Source organism: Coccinella septempunctata, chromosome 8, assembly GCF_907165205.1.
Source record: "Coccinella septempunctata chromosome 8, icCocSept1.1, whole genome shotgun sequence".
NCBI lineage: Eukaryota > Metazoa > Arthropoda > Insecta > Coleoptera > Coccinellidae > Coccinella > Coccinella septempunctata.
Window position 1 is genome coordinate 29715809 of NC_058196.1, and position 17403 is coordinate 29733211.

A 17403-nucleotide genomic window follows, 5' to 3' on the forward strand; every position below is an offset into this window, starting at 1 on the left:
ACAATGACATCTTCAGGTGGCAGTATACCTCTAACCAGTCAGCGAAACACGTGTGGTGATTAAACAACTCATCTGAGTGAAAACCATGTGTTTCAGTGTTGAATTTAAGTATAGATTTTCACCAAATATCCGCCAGATCGATTCAAAAAGTAGTCAGACTGAAATACCTGACCCTTTGACGTTAAAGAGCTATTTCCGATTACTGAATGAAAATGGTACACTTGCATTTACAGTCGAAAAACTAATTATGTGTTGTGAATTGTTTGTAATGTTTGTAGCGAAACATTTCCGATTGCAAAGTTTCATGTTTAATTTCTCTCCGAGATTCCCCTCACTTCGATGGAAATTGAACACTATAAAACCGTAAAACTAGTTAAATATAGAACTGAATATACTGATTCGAATTCAAACAATAAACCTCCTGCATCTGCACAGTTCGAAGTTCATCAATACAATTTCACTTGTGAACACTTAAATCAGCACAGAAAATTAACGTTCCTGTAAACCAATATCAAGATGTCTCTCTCGGACAATTCCAAGTTTACTGTGTGGGTCAGTAACTCTTGGACCAAAAATAGACGCTAAACCCATAAAATAGAGTATTTTAACAATGTTATTCGAACGTATCGATTGAGTATGGTCCATTAAAATACGCAGGTTGATCAGAATCTAGATCAGAAGGTGTGCTGAACTCTGCAAATCTGGATTCATTATTGCTGCTATAAAGTTATAAGAATATAACTGTTTGATCATAAATTCTCTGATTTTAAATAGTTCTGACTGTTCCTCGAATTTCATTTTGCCATCAGTTGACTTACTGAACAACTTCATTGTTCATGTGGTGTGACTATATCGTTAAAAGGAAAAAGAAATGTCAGTAAGTACTCAAAAAATATGACTTATTCTGCAAATTCCTGCAATATATATCCACTATTTTCAATACCATTTAATCCACTTATCGTTGCATTGAGTAAATGCATCTGACGTAGACATTTTTACAGACAAGCGTTAGTTCTAATTACTATACACACTAAAGGTAATTTTTTGTATTCGAAATTAATTATTTTTTGAGAAATTCCCACAACTTTCATTTCATTTCGAGATCGCAAGGAAAAAATGAAGCCACTATCTTGGATTATTGACTCTTATAATGTTGATAATGTCACACTACTAATCCAAAATTCCTGAAACGCAAAAACGAAACATAACCACAAAAGAATCCGCCATCTTCGGTCGCCATTTTGACTTTAAACATAGATAATTTATTGCCAACTAACCGAGTGTTTGTTTATTCATTTGACCTTAGACAACTTTGGGCAAAGGGATGAATTTTATTCCTACATAGTGATGAGTACAAGAGATGAGGTAAAAATATCGATTCTTCGAATACGCAAATCGTAAATCCATGGTATGTAGTAAAATACATTATGTAAAAGGCCTGTCATGTAATTCCTAGACAAAGATAGCATTCGCTAATGGCGCCTGCCAGTTAATCTTTATTCATAGCCATCTCATCCTCATTCATCACCTCCTCACAGAATCAACGCCTTCGCCGATCTATTGTATTCCACGCGACTCCCCCGATACGAACCCAATCGAAAAAAAGTGTCGACTTCCTTAATAAACCACCGTAAGGTGTAATTTTTCCGCTCCAACTATGAAAAAATGAGCTGTCAGTTATTGCTATACCTATTCGTACGTTATTCACTACTGTTATGGACCGTGATATGTAAACAAGTGCATCAATATTCACAGGGGGCGCTATGGCAACTTCCGATGTCTCCATACCGGGAGCTGAGATGCACGTGTACAGGATGTCACGTGCTGGCAGATCTAAGATGGCGGGCTACCTCGGATTTGGGTGAGAAACTGGTAGATGGTGCGAAAGATTGAGTTTCACACTTGTAGCCAGTTTGATTGATATAGGAGGAATGGGTAGGGGATGCGCCGCGCCTTTGGGGTGAATTCTTAGGGGTGGAATTTATCGAATTCTCGTTATCGGAGGGTGACAGCGATGCAGCACGTGGCCCCTATGTCAGTAATCCTATTTGGAGTCTTTTACACGTGTTTTTCGGTATTTCAGAGATATCTGGAGCTATGCAGATGCAGTATTTCACTTTTTTTCCAACTTAACCTTATGGTTTTGGAAGCGGGAGAAAATAATTCAATGGGACTTGTGGTTATGGCATTGATACAGAGCCTTGGGTTTTAATATTCAATATTTCAATTATCAAGAACATTTCAGGTTCTGTACTGAAATTTTTCTTAGCTGTGTAGGATCAAAGCAGAAGGAGTCTTTGGAATTGAAGACTAACAAAACGTGGTATAAGATTTTTTTATCCCATTTTGACGTTTGAAGACGACAATATTCAACATACTGGATGTTTCAAAACAATTGCAAACAAATTCAAGACATTATTCTAAGGTCTTCTTGACCCGTTTGCACCAAACACACTTAGTGTTAAGTGTCCCTTAAAATGAACCCTTAACCTAAATTAAGTTGCACCAACTTTTAACTGACATTTAAATGGCTACAGTTAACCTTAAATTTAAGCGTTCCTGTAATGACCTCTTAAATATTTGAGGGCGGGATTCTAACCTAGAATAATTTGTTGAACTGGCTGCTGAATTTCCCATTTTTGATGGATTTTGAGAATTGAAGGAATTCATTACTGATTACCAAGCCTTTTCTTCTGCCTTCTTTGTGATGCTATCAGTCTTTTTATTTTCAATTTTGTGTCACAAATCATATTATAGTTAGCAACAAACTCTTTGATAATAATATAATAATTTACTTGAAAGAGGACAATAAAGTTAGGGTATTGAAATGGCAACTATCATCGGCAAGGATGAAGTTACACCAAAATAAAAAAAACTGTGAAATATCACTAGATATAAAAACTTAAGGGTCCCTTACTTAAGATTCTGTTTAGCCACAGTCATGCAACTGGTGCAAACGGGCCTTAGTCCTTAGGCTTAGGCCCTAGTCCGGATAAGCTTCGTTTAAACTAGAGGGCGTTGAATGTATTGCAAATAAATAAATAATTCCTCGACATGAGGAGATATTTGAACGAGATTTTGAAGAAAAATTAGTACGCCAATGATTTTTTCGTCAGGATTCTCCTCTCTAGGAGCCTGCAAAGATTAGGAGATGGAGCAGGAGGTGAGGAGAAGGAAAAAAGTGGGCCCAAAACAGATCCTTGTGACACTCCACTCGTCACAGGTTTCCAAGAGAAAGTAGACCCATGGACTCTGATGTGAATCTCACTTCTGCTGGTAAAAACGGTTCAAGACAGGTGGATTTCAAAAAACGCATGAAAATCCAGAGACAATGCTGCCAAAACAGTGCTGAATGCTGAAATATGATGGTGTGGTTCAAGTGGGACATTATTCTAAGGTCTTCTAGACCCTTTTGCACCAAACACACTTAGTGTTATGTGTCCCTTAAAAAGAACCCTTAACTTAAATTACGTTGCACCAAAGTTAACCTTGAATTTAAGCGTTCCTATAATGACCACTTCAATATTTGAGGGCGAGATTCTAACCTAAAATAATTTGTTAAACTGGCTGCTGAACTTCTCATTTTTGATGGATTTTGAGAATTGAAGGAATTCATTACTGATTACCAAGTCTTTTCTTCTGCCTTCATTGTTATGCTATCATTGCTATCAGTATTTTTATTTTCAATTTTGTGTCACAAATCATATTATAGTTAGCAACAAACTCTTTGATAATAATATAATAATTTACTTGAAACTGACTGACAGGACAGTAAAGTTAGGGTAATGAAATGACAACGACCATCGGAAGCCAATGAAATGGCTGTATTGAACAAGGATGAAGTTGCACCAAAATAAAAAACTGAAATATCACTAGATATAAAAACTTAAGGGTCCCTTACTTAAGATTCTGTTTAGCCACAGTCATGCAAATGGGAATAAAATTAAGCGTCCATCAACTTTAAAGGACGCTTAGTTGAGTACTCCTTTTAAGGGTTATTGGTGCAAACGGGCCTTAGGCTTAGGCCCTAGTCCGGTTAAGCTTCGTTTTCAAACTAGACGGCGTTGAATGTATTCCAAATAAATAAATACATAATTCTTCGACATGAGGAGATATTTGATCGAGATTTTGAAGAAAAAATAGTACGCCAGTGATTTTTTCGTTAGGATTCACCTTTCTAGGAGCCTGCAAAGGTTGAAAGAAGGAGCAGGAGGTGAGAAGAAGGAAAAAAGTGGGCCCAAAACAGATCCTTGTGACACTCCACTCGTCACAGGTTTCCAAGAGAAAGTAGACTCATGGACTCTGATGTAAATCTCACTTCTGCTGGTAAAAACGGTTTTAAGACAGGTAGATTTCAAAAAACGCATGAAAATCCGGAGACAGTGCTGCCAAAACGTTGCTGAATGCTGAAATATGATGAAAAAATGGTGTGGTTCAAGCTAGGCAGTACTTAAGAGCACAGAACATCAACCGTTCAATTTCTTTCGTTTATTCAAAGGAAGAGGGAGAAAAATTAACCACCACTGGATCAACCTTTAATCCAGGCTGAAAATAAACCTGTCCATCATACTCGTGTGTACTTAAAAAGGGGGATATTCTTGGAAAGCAGACACCACCTCCGCATCGAATGAATCAAACTCAATATCGCTCGTATAGAGTCTAATCTGAGCAAATTAGCAGCAGGCACGAAGCATAATCTGTCGCTAAGACCTGAAATATCTGCGACACGCCAGAGGAGCATATGTCACCGCAGTCATTAGGTCTTTTTTGGAAAAAAGAGGAGATACAAATGAACGACGGCGGTTTTCTGTTACAGTTTCGGGTAGAAGTATCGCGTTTCCTCGGATTCCCGGTAAAATTTTCGATTTTACAGGCTTGGCTGGGCCCCCAGCTCGATAATTGGAAATGGGTTCATTACGGTGAAACGGCTGGCCGAAAACAATACGATGATGATTCATATACGCGATCAGTTGATTGGTTTTCGCGGTATTCTTTTCGGAGAGCTTCGACGTATTAATTTCGCGGAGGTCGATTTTGGGATTGGATCGTGAAACTCGATATTTTTCCTTGTTTTCGATTCCTGGAATTCTTCAGGGGCGTCTGAGACAACTCATGTCTCCTGTTAACTAATCCACTGTATCGAAAGATGTTAGCTGTATTCGGGTTCGGCTTTTGGACGGTCCGAGAATGGTTCTAGAACTGCGCAATGGATTTTATACTAGGGCGCAACAGTTTTGCGCAGTTTTAGAACAATTCTCGGACCGTCCAAAAGCCGAACCCGAATACAGCCATAGATACCCGAGTTAGATTCAAAATTTCCCGCCACCACTTCCAATTGGTTCGCAGAAATCCAACTGCCATAGTGGATATAACCTATTTCCAATGACATTCGATCACAAAATAGTATAATTTTCGCTGCTTGCATTTCTTTTCTTCTTTTTGTTTGCATTATCTTTAATCCTGATGAAAATGTCAACAGTTCTATCGAGTAACGCTTCCTACTCCATTCACTTTTAGTTTAGCACTCGGTTGGCCATGGAAATTTGACACATTTCACTCTGTATAGTACGAAAATGTGGGGTTATGATGAAGGTTGTCAAATCATTTTTGGGTTTTAAATTAACGCTATGTTGCCCGTTCTACGTAAAAGTTTCTGTTATTACGTATTTCATCACAATGTTGAATCTCTTCGGGAAATATGTGACGAACATAATTGAAGTTTATACAAACTGATTTAAGGCATACCAAATCCAGTTTTTGCATGGTAAATACAAGAGATCAGTATAATATCCTAATATGCACTAGCTTGAGGAGAGTTAATGTTCGTTATCTTCTTTGGCTAAAGTTTGAATACGTTACATCAGTTGTAAATTTCAAAAATATTAACCCGAAGATGAAATGCATATGATGCAGTGGTTGGGAATGGGTATCCCCCGAAGGAATTAACAGATAATTACAAGAATGTTTAATTCTTCAACAAAAGTAATCTTGCATCAATATAAGTATTTCTTGATACCTTAAGACATTATCAATATATAGGACAAGTGAAAAGTGAAAAATAGAAAAATCAATTTTCGGGAACTTATTCTACGATGACATTCATCGAAAATTTTGTAGTAAACTTTTCGCATTAATTCACTCAAACATAAAATTCTCAAATGCCACCACTTTTTTGGGTCTCTCAATAGAAGGAAATTCTTTGTCATCCTCTTCATTCACAATCTTTCTGATTGTGAAAATATTCAGCTAAAATATGAGTCGTTTAGATTCAGATGAAACATTATATAAATTCTCTTACATTGAATATATTCGCTACCGTCTGACGTATTGTGGATTTTAGAATATCAGGGTATAACTATTTGAATGAGAGGACCTGAATTCTACTAAATATAGCACTTCCTGAAACCATGTCTTCTCTCTTTTTCAATCACTTTCGGCATTTTCGTAATAAAAATTGATATTAGTTGTGGCAACGGCGTTATGACAATAACGACATTTCATGAGTGACAACCTTACTCCGTTCCAGTTACAAAAACTTGAGAAAATTATTTCATGGCCAACCGACTGCTAAAATGAATGTGAATGGAATATAGCTCTGTCAACTAACGACAATGTATGAAGAACTTTCAGGAAATTTTATATTAATCTTAAACTATCACTATAATCAAAATTTTCATTCACGTTTTTAGAATAATCTCATCAAATACAACCTTCTACAGGGTTTCGAAAAATCATTTGTTAAACTGTTTTCATAGAGTCAAGTCAGTTGGGGCCATAGACATAATAATATATTATTAAGTCTATGGTTGGGACAAAGTTTTCAAGATCTGAAACAACAAAGTTGCATCGAAAGTCATCAATCCATGTCGAAGTCAGCTTGAATTAGCAGTAATGACTTAATGTACCATTGTCCCGTGCTATTTTTACAGAGGTTTGTCATAAATTTGACCTGTTACGGTTTTTACCAGATGTTTGGGACTCAATGGTATTCCCAACCAGAGCTAAAATAATATATGGCTCAAGTTCTCCACAAAAAATTCTACAATGTATCACCTCTTCTTGACATAAAGGATGAGATACATGGGCTTGTTCATCTTGACAATTCACATCGGAAACTTTGCCTCTTTAATGAAACTATCGAAAGAATAATCAGACCAAACAAAGCAGATGAAAATTGAGACATCAACTTGTCTTTTCCTTCTGCTAGAATGGAAGTCCCTGGTAATATTCGTGATTTTTTCATTCATAGTTTGTTGTATCTGCATAGTAGTATGTACTGCCTTGTTTTTGCTCTAAGCGTGCCTTGAGAACGATAATATTTTGATATTAACACAGTGATTAAGTTAAGTGTAAACTTCCTTTCCTCTCACTCTTAACATTATTTCGATGTTTAACATTTCTGTACTTTCTTTTATTCGTTTATGTAAACAAAAAGTATAATAACCTCTGAAGTGTGCCGGACGCAATATTTCTCAAATTCAGGAGTAAAATAAGTTGTATAGAGTAAGACTTATAACTAGAAGAGTTGCTCTTTCAGAATATGTATCACGTTTAGACCTACGATAATTTTTCTGGAAGATAAATTACTCTGAAGATGACCTTCGAAAAATTCCAAAAAATTGGGTTCAGTTAAAACGTCCTCAAGATCGAACGGTTGTGCCGAAATGGATAAAATTCTCAGATTTATTACTAGAAGAGTTGCTCTTCCAGAATATGTATCACGTTTAGATCTGCGATCTAAAGATCTGGAAGATAAATCACTCTAAAGATGTTCTTCGAAAAATTCCCAAAAAGTTGGGTTCTTATCTCTTATCCTGTCTTCATCTCAGAGCTTTCCTCATATTTCCCTACATAAATTTCCAGACTCCCTCTTGGACTATTCAAAAAGTCCAGCCGTGTGTTTGTTTTCATCTGCGGCATGTGCTAACCTCCCCTTCTTATTAATCTCTCCAGATATTCATGAACTATGACAGTATATAATTGTTACGGTAGCTTGTATACAAGACCAAGCACACATATTAGTTTTCAAAGAATACAAGGGGTTTTACCGTACTAAATATAGTCCGAAGAAATAATAATAATTAATGTTGAACGGTTTACATCTCTGAGGCGTTCTTCTTAACTGCGGAACACGTGGCCCAACTTCCGGTCTTCAGGTCAAGAGGATGGTAAGGTTGAACGGTGCCAGTCAACTCGTCCAATGGATACACGTTCCAAAATATCGATAGAAGAACGGTTTTTCGAGAATTTACCCAACTGAATAATGTTTATAACAGTAATTAGATCATGAAGTGGTCTTATAGCCAGGAAATAGTCAATTTCTATGGGGAATTATAGGCGAATTGTCACATCACTTGCTTAAAATGATCCTCCAATTCATTTTGCAGGAAATCACAAAGATATTGGGCAATAAAATTTGCGAAATTAAACAATCGTTTTTCTTGTTGAGAGTGGAAACAATTCGCTCTTAGTGAATCTTTGTCAAGTTGATCCACACCGCTTGACTTTGGGGTTGTTTTATCTTTTGAACTCTACAGAACTACATCCTCTCAATCAAGTCGGCATACAAAGAAGCTAAAACTTCTTTATCGTCCCCATAATTGATTGGGTAACTAATGGTTTCGGAAGTTTTCAATGATAATTGTTCAACTTATGGAGAAAATAAGGGGACCATTGTATTTATATAGATGTTACATCACTTCCTATACGGGTAATGTTGCACACAACCAAGATAGATGAACTGATGTGATCTGGCACAAGCTGGGTTCATAAAAAATAACTTCTTCGGGAGGAATGAATCGATTTATTACCTGTGACACATGAAAACGTCGAGAAAATCAACCCCACTAGGTTAAAGAAGTTTTGTTTTTTTCTTGTTTTGTTTTTGTAATATTCTAATGTTATAGTGAAAATTTAATTTATGAAGTTTCCTTCTGAATCTCTTTAATGAATTGAGTCGTTCTTTACCTTTGAAATTATACAGGGTGTACAACAATTCAAGAAGTTTTTCCTTGTCGAGTTTAGTAGTAAATACCCAATAGTTGTAGGCGAACATTTCACTGAACCTTTGGGCATGCGAGGACGTCTTATACTGATTCACTGATTATCTTAGGTTGTCTATGCTGATTATTCAAACCACACGTCTGTTTACGTATGTATGTACGGCTCTCAGTGTAACATATTTGCGGTTTGATGGGCCAATGAAATCATGCAAATTTCGATGTATGACATACAGCAAACGTCAATCAAACGGATTCATCAAACGAAAATGTGTCAATAGGCTATTATCATTACACGGCCGGCGGTTTGTTTATGCATGTCACACTGGAACAAACAATTCGATATAAATTATTTAATCTTGGAATTGTACATTTCTTTCCTTTCGGTGAATTTGATAACAATAGGAAATGATCCTTGAGCTTTACAAGACTTCATTCATGGACGGTTATTTTCAGCTCTGAAAGAATGCTAAGGTCGTAGGTGGAAGACTTTTTTAGAACTTGATATTTGAAATGAATGAGATGATATGTCAAAAGTCAGTAGTTATTGCTTCTATAATTTCCAAAACCAAGTGAAGGTATTACTTCCCCTTAAGTACACTGCGCAAAAAATTAACGCACATTCTGAAAACCTCAATTTTAATAAAAGTAAACTCTACATTGACTTTATAACTTATTTTTTATGTCCTCTCGGGAAGGTTTTGAACGAAACAAGACACATTAAATGGGAGAAAAATTCAGGATTTCACCGAATCTTATGTGAAAGAAGAGAAATGAACAATTTTCAAAATACTGAAATGCTTATAAGTGATTCAATACTTGGTATTTCCACCCCTTGCGTTAATTACAGCTCGGTAACGACGGATCATACTCAAAATGAGTGATCTTAAAATGTTCTGATCTAATCCTTTCCAGATTTCTCCGAGTTGGATTCCTAAGTCATTAAGAGTAGCTGGATGATTTTCTGAACTTCTCAGCCTTCTATTGAGGTTGTCCCAAACCTGCTCAATCGGATTGAGATCTGGACTTGCTGGCCATTCCATTCGAGAGACTTCAACCTCTTCAAGGTACTCCTGAACGATGCGCGCACGATGGGGTCTGGCATTATCGTCCATAAAAATGAAATTTTCACCAATGTATGGGGCAAATGGCACTACATGCTCTTCAAGAATGTTCCATTATCAACTACCACTAGGTCTGTGCGAGCAGTCAAAGATATTCCACCCCATACCATAATCGATCCTCCCCCGAAACCAGTAGTATTCAGGAAAATGCACTGAGCATATCTTTCATGTGGACGTCTGTACACAAGGGAACGTCGATCACAATGGTAGAGGCAGAATCTAGACTCATCTGTGAAGAGAACTCTTTCCCAATCGGCCTCTTCCCAATGGATATGCTCTCTCGCAAAATCCAAACGCGCCTTCGATGGGCTGGGGTAAGAGCTGGGCCTCTTGCCGCGACACGAGGCCTTAAATCATATTCTCTGAGGCGATTTCTTATTGTCTGAGTGCTAATTTGCACCTCATGAGTTTTCTCAAGCTGAATTTGAAGGAGGCGAGCGGTTGCAAACCGTTGTCTCAACGAAGAAACTCTCAAGTAACGTTCTTGAATGGCAGTTGTTACCCGTGGTCTACCCTGTCCTGGTCTTCGGACATTCATACCTGTCTCCCTGAACCGCTGCAACATTCTGGACACACTTGTATGGGAAACTCCAAACCTTTCTGCAAATTTTGTGTAAGTCCACCTTTCTTCTCGCAAAACTACCGCTTGGGCACATTCCTCTTGGGTCAAATTGCGTGTTTCGCGTTGCATAGCGATCGAGTGTAGAAAATCAAACGAAAGAAAAACTATTGATCACTAGAATTGATCGAGAACAACTAATTTTAGAATGGAGCCAATACATTCAAAATCTGATAATATCATGTTCTTTCATTCCTGCTAGAAAAAACATCTGTATTGAAGAAAACCGTTGAAAGTGGATAACATATGCATGCATAATTCTGATAAAAATAATTATCATTGAGAACACCTTCAGTTGTAGAATAAATTTGAGATTTCCATAATGTGCGATAATTTTTTTGCGCAGTGTATTTGTACGAGTCAAAGACTCACCCTGTACATTTTTCCAAGTTTTCATTTTAATTTTCAATTTTTGAGGATTCAAATCAGAAATTGTACATCGCCATCTGATCTTTCCTCAGTGAAAGATCCAGTAGAATTACGATTACCGGAAAACATTAAAGTCGACAGAAATTCCTATTTCCCTGAAGGAGACAAATGGTCATGTAATAATTACCCCATTTGTTAACCTGAGTCTGAAAGGCCGGAAGAAGCATGCACTCCCTTCCTGTCAAGCGACGTTCCAACATCTAGCGCCTTTTCCTTTTTTTAAATCTGGGAAATCTAATGAAACGACTGACGAAAAAATAAATAAGAATATACACTTGGCAGCTGCCTACACAAATTAGGTGCTCGACGTCTAGTTTTTGGCGCTGTGATAGATCACCGAGAACAGATCGGAAATCCTGGTTTTTTTTCGAATATCGGTTCGTTATTTCCTATAATGAGTCTTCGGAAACGACTGGTTCTTGAAGATGTAACCAAATTTTGAGATTTTGACGATTTCCAAAAGTTCTGAAATACAAACCTTCTGCAGGCACTCGAATTGAATTGGAATAAGTTTTTGTCAGTAGATTCTACGTATAAAAGTGCCTAAGAAGTTCAAGTTTCAGATCTGTAACTTGAAAGACAAACAAGTTCTGAGAACTTTTCGAAATCTTCAACATCTCATTTTTTTTCTAATCAAAAAACGAAAAATTCTAGGAAGCTATGGTTTTCACCATTCTTTGTTTCTCTGAAAAAGAACTCGGTAAATGTGTCATCCGTTTCCTTCTAGCTCTTATACAGGGTGGTCAAGATCGTAACCAAGAAATTTCAACCACGTATTCTACATAAAAAATAAGGCCCAGTTTGTCATATAAACATATGTCGAGAAATGTTTCCTCTCCGAGATACGGAGTGTTAAAATTATAGAAAAAAAAAAAGTTTTTTATTGATAATTTTCACACTGCTTGAAATATTTTCATGAAATTCGAGACATAGGTTTTGAGCGTCAAGGAGCACTTTAAGCATTATATCATTTCTTTTCTATTCTACCAGTGGCGTCCGTACTGCAGCGAGACTGAATATTTTCAGATAAAAAAATGATACGCCACTGGATTTTCCGACAATAAAAATTACTATTTGAATCCTTATTTAAGTTGGAGCAAATTCGGTCTCTTGACTTTTTGCTGTACGAGGCACCGTTTCCGGTTAAAAAAATAAAACACATTCTCATGTATGAAGAAATCGCCAAAATTTGATATAGCATAAATAGTCTTATTATTATTATGTACCTACCATAACAAATTTTGGCGATTTCTTCATGCATGAGAATGTGTTTCATTTTTTTAACGGGAAACGGTGCCTCGTACAGCAAAAAGTCAAGAAATCGAATTTTCTCCAAATTAAATAAGAATTTAAATAGTAATTTTTATTGTCGGAAAAACCAACGGCGTATAATTTTTTTATCTGAAAATATTCAGTCTCGCTGCAGTACGGACGTCACTGGTAGAATAAAAAAAAATGATATTATGCAAAAAGTGCTCCTTGACGCTCAAAACCTATGTCTCAAATTCCATAAAAATATTTCAAGCAGTGTGAAAGTTATTAATAAAAAACTTTTTTTTTTCTACAATTTTAACACCCCGTATCTCGGAGAGGAAACATTTCTCGACACATGTTTATATGACAAACTAGGGCTTATTTTTGATGTAGAATACGTGGTTAAAATTTCTTGGTTACGATCTGGACCAGCCTGTAGTTCCTGTATTTACACTCAGGGGCAAAATTAACCGGCCACCTACATTTTACGAATTCATTCGAAATTCTATGGTAATTCAATTAATTATGTGATGTTTTTACATCGGGCGAACCTTTATAGTAAAAAAAAGACTTATATTAAATGTAAATTAGTTTAATTGAAACATAAAATAAAGAAATATCGTTTTGCAGTAAACTTACAGAAAATAAAAATGATTAATTAAAAGAAAAAATCGCACTGAATCATCGCATTAATATCGCGTATTTCCTCCTCTAGCCCTAATAACCTCCTGTAATCGATTCGGGAGCCCATCCATAATATTTTGAATATCCCTTTGTGGAATATTTTCCCACTCCTCAAATGCTGCAGCTTTTAGCTCACTCATGGTCGTAGGAACTGGCACACGACTCCGGATGCGTCTTTTTAGATTGTTCCATACATGTTCTATCGGATTTAAATCTGGACTTCGAGCTGGCCACGGTAATCGTTGAATATTGACGTCGTCCAAGTATTCGGTGACCTCTCTGGAGGTGTGTGCACGAGCGTTGTCGTGCATTAAAATAAAATTATCGCCTATTAATGGCGCAAAAGGTATGACATGTTGTTCAAGGACTTCTGTCACGTACCTGTGAGCATCAACGCTGCCTCTATCAAAAACGACCAACTCTGTACGGGCGTCGTAAGCAATACCAGCCCACACCATGATCGAACCACCTTCGAAACCTACTGTTTGCACCAAACAGCCTTCAGCAAACCTCTCACCACGGCGTCTATACACTCGCTGACGTCCATCAGGATGTCGTAAAGCAATTCTCGATTCATCCGTGAAGAGAACAGCTTTCCATTGTTCGGAAGTCCAATTTATGTGTTCTCGGGCAAATTCAAGTCTCGCTCTTCTGTGCATTGTGGTCAGTTCTGGGACTCGAGCTGGTCTATATGCTCTGAAATCCCTCTCCGCCAACCTTCTTCTTATTGTTCGAAGAATTACACTTACATTTCGTACCTCAAACAAGCGGTTACGGGCCTCAGACGCTGTTGTGAACCGATTTCGCATAACGTTCGAGAAGATGTAACGATCATCTCTCTCTGATGTACACCTTCTACGACCCTGTCCTGGCCTTCTTGTGTACAAACCAGTATCTCTGTAACGCCGAATAGCATCTTGTATGGTGGTTCTTGGATATCCAAGCAGTCTTCCAATCCTACGCTGGCTGAACCCAGCGTCTGCAAGTGCTACAGCCTTAGCTGCTCCGGCTGCGTCCAATGGCATTCTTTTTAGTGTGGAGAAAATAACGGCTTCCCAACACCTCGGTTTTATTGGAAAAAATTGTATCGCAACGCTTAAAAACAAATTTATCCTGTACATTAACGTTGCGACGAGAATGTTAACTTCCGACTGAACTCATTATTGTTGAATAAAAAGGAAAGAAGTTAACAAAACATATGTATGATTATTTTATTGGTTGTCGATTTCCCCACTCATCACATTGCGCCAAGTTGTCGAAGAAAAAGTTATGAAAAACAAGCCATATGCGATTCGAGATGGGTGGCCGGTTAATTTTGCCTCTGAGTGTACATTTCAACGAATCAAAAAGCGAATTTTTCAATATTTTCACGGTGTAGGTACTCAAAATCCAAAAGCTCTTTCTATATCATTTCCACCTCGTAAAAATCACTTTTGTATTTGAAGGATTGGACTACAGATGAGCATGAATTATGCGAGCAACATCATCATTGACGAATGGACATCAATTATGGATGGAGAATAATTCTACTGCAAAGATATGACAGTTAATAACCCTTTGATTAAGCGGAAGTCACCGAGAATGACGCAAACAAGCTACTAATTGCTGAATAAATATTCCTATCGTATAGACCTAGTATCTACGGATAGAGATAGCCATTATGGCTGGAATATTATCATAAATTTAATTGAATTAAGTGTGGAGATAGTCGGAAAACAATACTGTCATAGATCGATAAACAGTCGATATCGGAAAAATACTATACAGTGTGTTGGGATCCACCAACACAATTTCATTAATAGTCGAATCAATGTACATTGAAGAAATTTGAGCTATCCTTCTTCGTTTAGTGAACGTTTGTTTGATAAAATCAACTGGTAAATTTTTGGTTTACTTTTTTCGGTAAATCAAAATTCACTTCAAAATGCGAGCTAATTCGAAAATTCAATAACTCAACAGCAAATTATAATGATAAAGTGTTTATTAAGATGAAATGAGGAATAAAATGAAACAAAATGAGAAAAATAAACATACACTACACTTACATTATTCATGGAATTAATTGAAATAATAACAATAGTTCAATTTTTCGTCTAATTTTATTCAGCTTTTTTTGGAAACAGGTGCAAAGGTTAAATATGTTTTTGACAAAAAAATCGGTCCTCGGTTAAATTGCAGAGTAAAGTTGCCACCCTGTAGATTTATTGCAATAGCAATAGGCACTCGCTCTTAATTGTAAAGATCCATTTAAATTCCGACTGAGGCATGAGCCACAGCGACTGTGATAACGAAAAATAGTTAGCATCTAAAAATCATCATTCGGAGACTACACTATCAGTGGATAGTCGGTCTCTGACAAGGGGCAGACAACAAAGTAGCGAGTGTTCAATATAAAAGCAACTTAATGGCCGCGCAGTAAGGGCCATGTGTGTTAAATGTAAACATTGAACTATAAAGTTTCTTTCGATTGTGGAAAAAGATTTCTTGGTGGTGCTGATAGGTGAAAGTGGTTGACACCCTGTATGAGTACGATGGGGATCCTGAAAAGAACCCTTTATTGTAATATGAATAGATTCTCCTCATCGAACCCATCGAATAGTTTCTTGTGTAAGTGGAAAAATGTTGTCGATGCCATAATCGTAAAAACTTCAAAAGCACTTCCAACAAAATAGATCAGGAAGATGTATTCCATCATTCCTACAAAGACTCACGTCAAGAAATAGGGGAATCTTTGTCTTATAAATATTTCAATCCAAATTCTTCATGCTCTAGAATCATTTCACTGCAAAAATAGAGTTTGAAAATTAATCGATATATCTATATTTCTTGAAAAAAAATTGCAGAGATAAACGAAGGCCATTCAAAGTCTAAATTGTGATACAAAACCTTGCAGAATTTTGCATGTTTTTCTTGAGCAATCAACTGTTGTATATAGATAATGTTTTAATTAGCATAGATGAATTATTTTCTGCTCTACATGATTGATCGTTAGATGAAGCAATATTTTGTTACTTTTTCTATAGGTTCACATTCTGGTCGATTGAAAATAGAAATATTCTTTTACATTTATGAAAAATGTTCGGAATATAACTCATTCCTACATCTCAACTGAAAAATTTAAAAAAATTGGATTGAAAAACCCATTAATCTAAGGAAAAACCTCAATAAATAAAACTAAAGGCAAAATTTCAGATTTTCTGTACAACCCATTAACTCGAGAATCATATGAAAACATTCTCAATGAACAAAAGAGCGTTTTTTCATAAGACAATGTTCCTGAAAAATTATGCGAGATTTCATTCCCGTTTATTCATCTGTGTTCCAGTGAAATAAAAATTTCTGGCATTCTTTTCAGGTACTGCATTAAGAAGAACAAACATGGAGGATATATTGATGGTTTCCCTTCGATGCAGCTCAGCAGCATCGCTCTGGGTGGAGTATTTCACTTCCTACTTCCAGCAAATTGGAAAACAGACGAATCGTAAATCGTTCAAGTGAGTAGCTGATTTATGCCATGATTTATTTACTCTCCAAAGAGATTCTTCCCCTTCGGTGGATCACTCTTCGATAAAAACGGTAAAATAAAACGAAAGTCGATTTGTTTTTTTTTTGTGGGAAACGAAAAAGAGGATAAACTCGCTCATTGATGGTAAAAGAACTGTAAAGGGCTTATTTTCAACCCTCTCTAAGCTTATAATACTCGAGGATTGCGTTTAATATATTCACACACTATCAAACAGTATTTCTTTGGTAGAAGCTGATTGTTATGAGATAAATTCCATTGCAGAATCCAACATCTGGCTGTCGAGGACTTCATAGAGGCTAAAGTGGATGCAAATCTCCTATTAGAAAAAAGCTCATGCGTGAAACTGCAGTTGGTAGTCCTCTGTCCTGGATTGTTGGACTATATATCTGAACACCCTGAAAACACCGCGTTTGGGAAACTTTTTCTTCCCGATAGGACCCTGGCTCTCCTTTTGGGAGTTTCCGACGATGATATCACAGAAGTACACAGAAAAGGTACGCAAACGCAGCCCTGGGGGATCCCAGAAATATCTAATAAGATTAAATTTACTCTTTCAGCCCTTCCCACTTACTTCAAATGGCAAAGGATGACAGTTGGACAAGACCAAGACGAAAATTTCACCAAAGAATTCATCGGCCACGCCATGTCAATTCTGGCGAGAGTCTGGAAGCAACAAAGCTCAGTGGCTGCTCAGGAAAAGTCTTGTTTTTCAGTATCCCCAAAGAAAATCCGACAGGTAATGAAGATTTCTCGAAAAATCTGTAGTAG

At 36.8% G+C, this 17403-nt stretch overlaps 1 protein-coding gene across 2 annotated transcripts in view; it reads left to right on the forward strand.

Moving 5' to 3' along the window:
- Positions 1–17403, forward strand: part of LOC123319090 (phosphoinositide 3-kinase adapter protein 1) — a 28519-nt gene that overhangs the window by 2982 nt on the left and 8134 nt on the right. The window contains exons 1-4 of one of the 2 annotated variants that reach the window (XM_044905938.1): positions 15452–15716; positions 16465–16603; positions 16897–17129; positions 17193–17371. In XM_044905938.1, coding sequence (XP_044761873.1) covers positions 15632–15716; positions 16465–16603; positions 16897–17129; positions 17193–17371 — 636 coding nt within the window. In that variant the 5' untranslated portion in view covers positions 15452–15631. Of the gene's footprint in view, positions 1–15451; positions 15717–16464; positions 16604–16896; positions 17130–17192; positions 17372–17403 lie in introns of those variants that run through there. The other variant, XM_044905939.1, reaches the window with a different exon arrangement.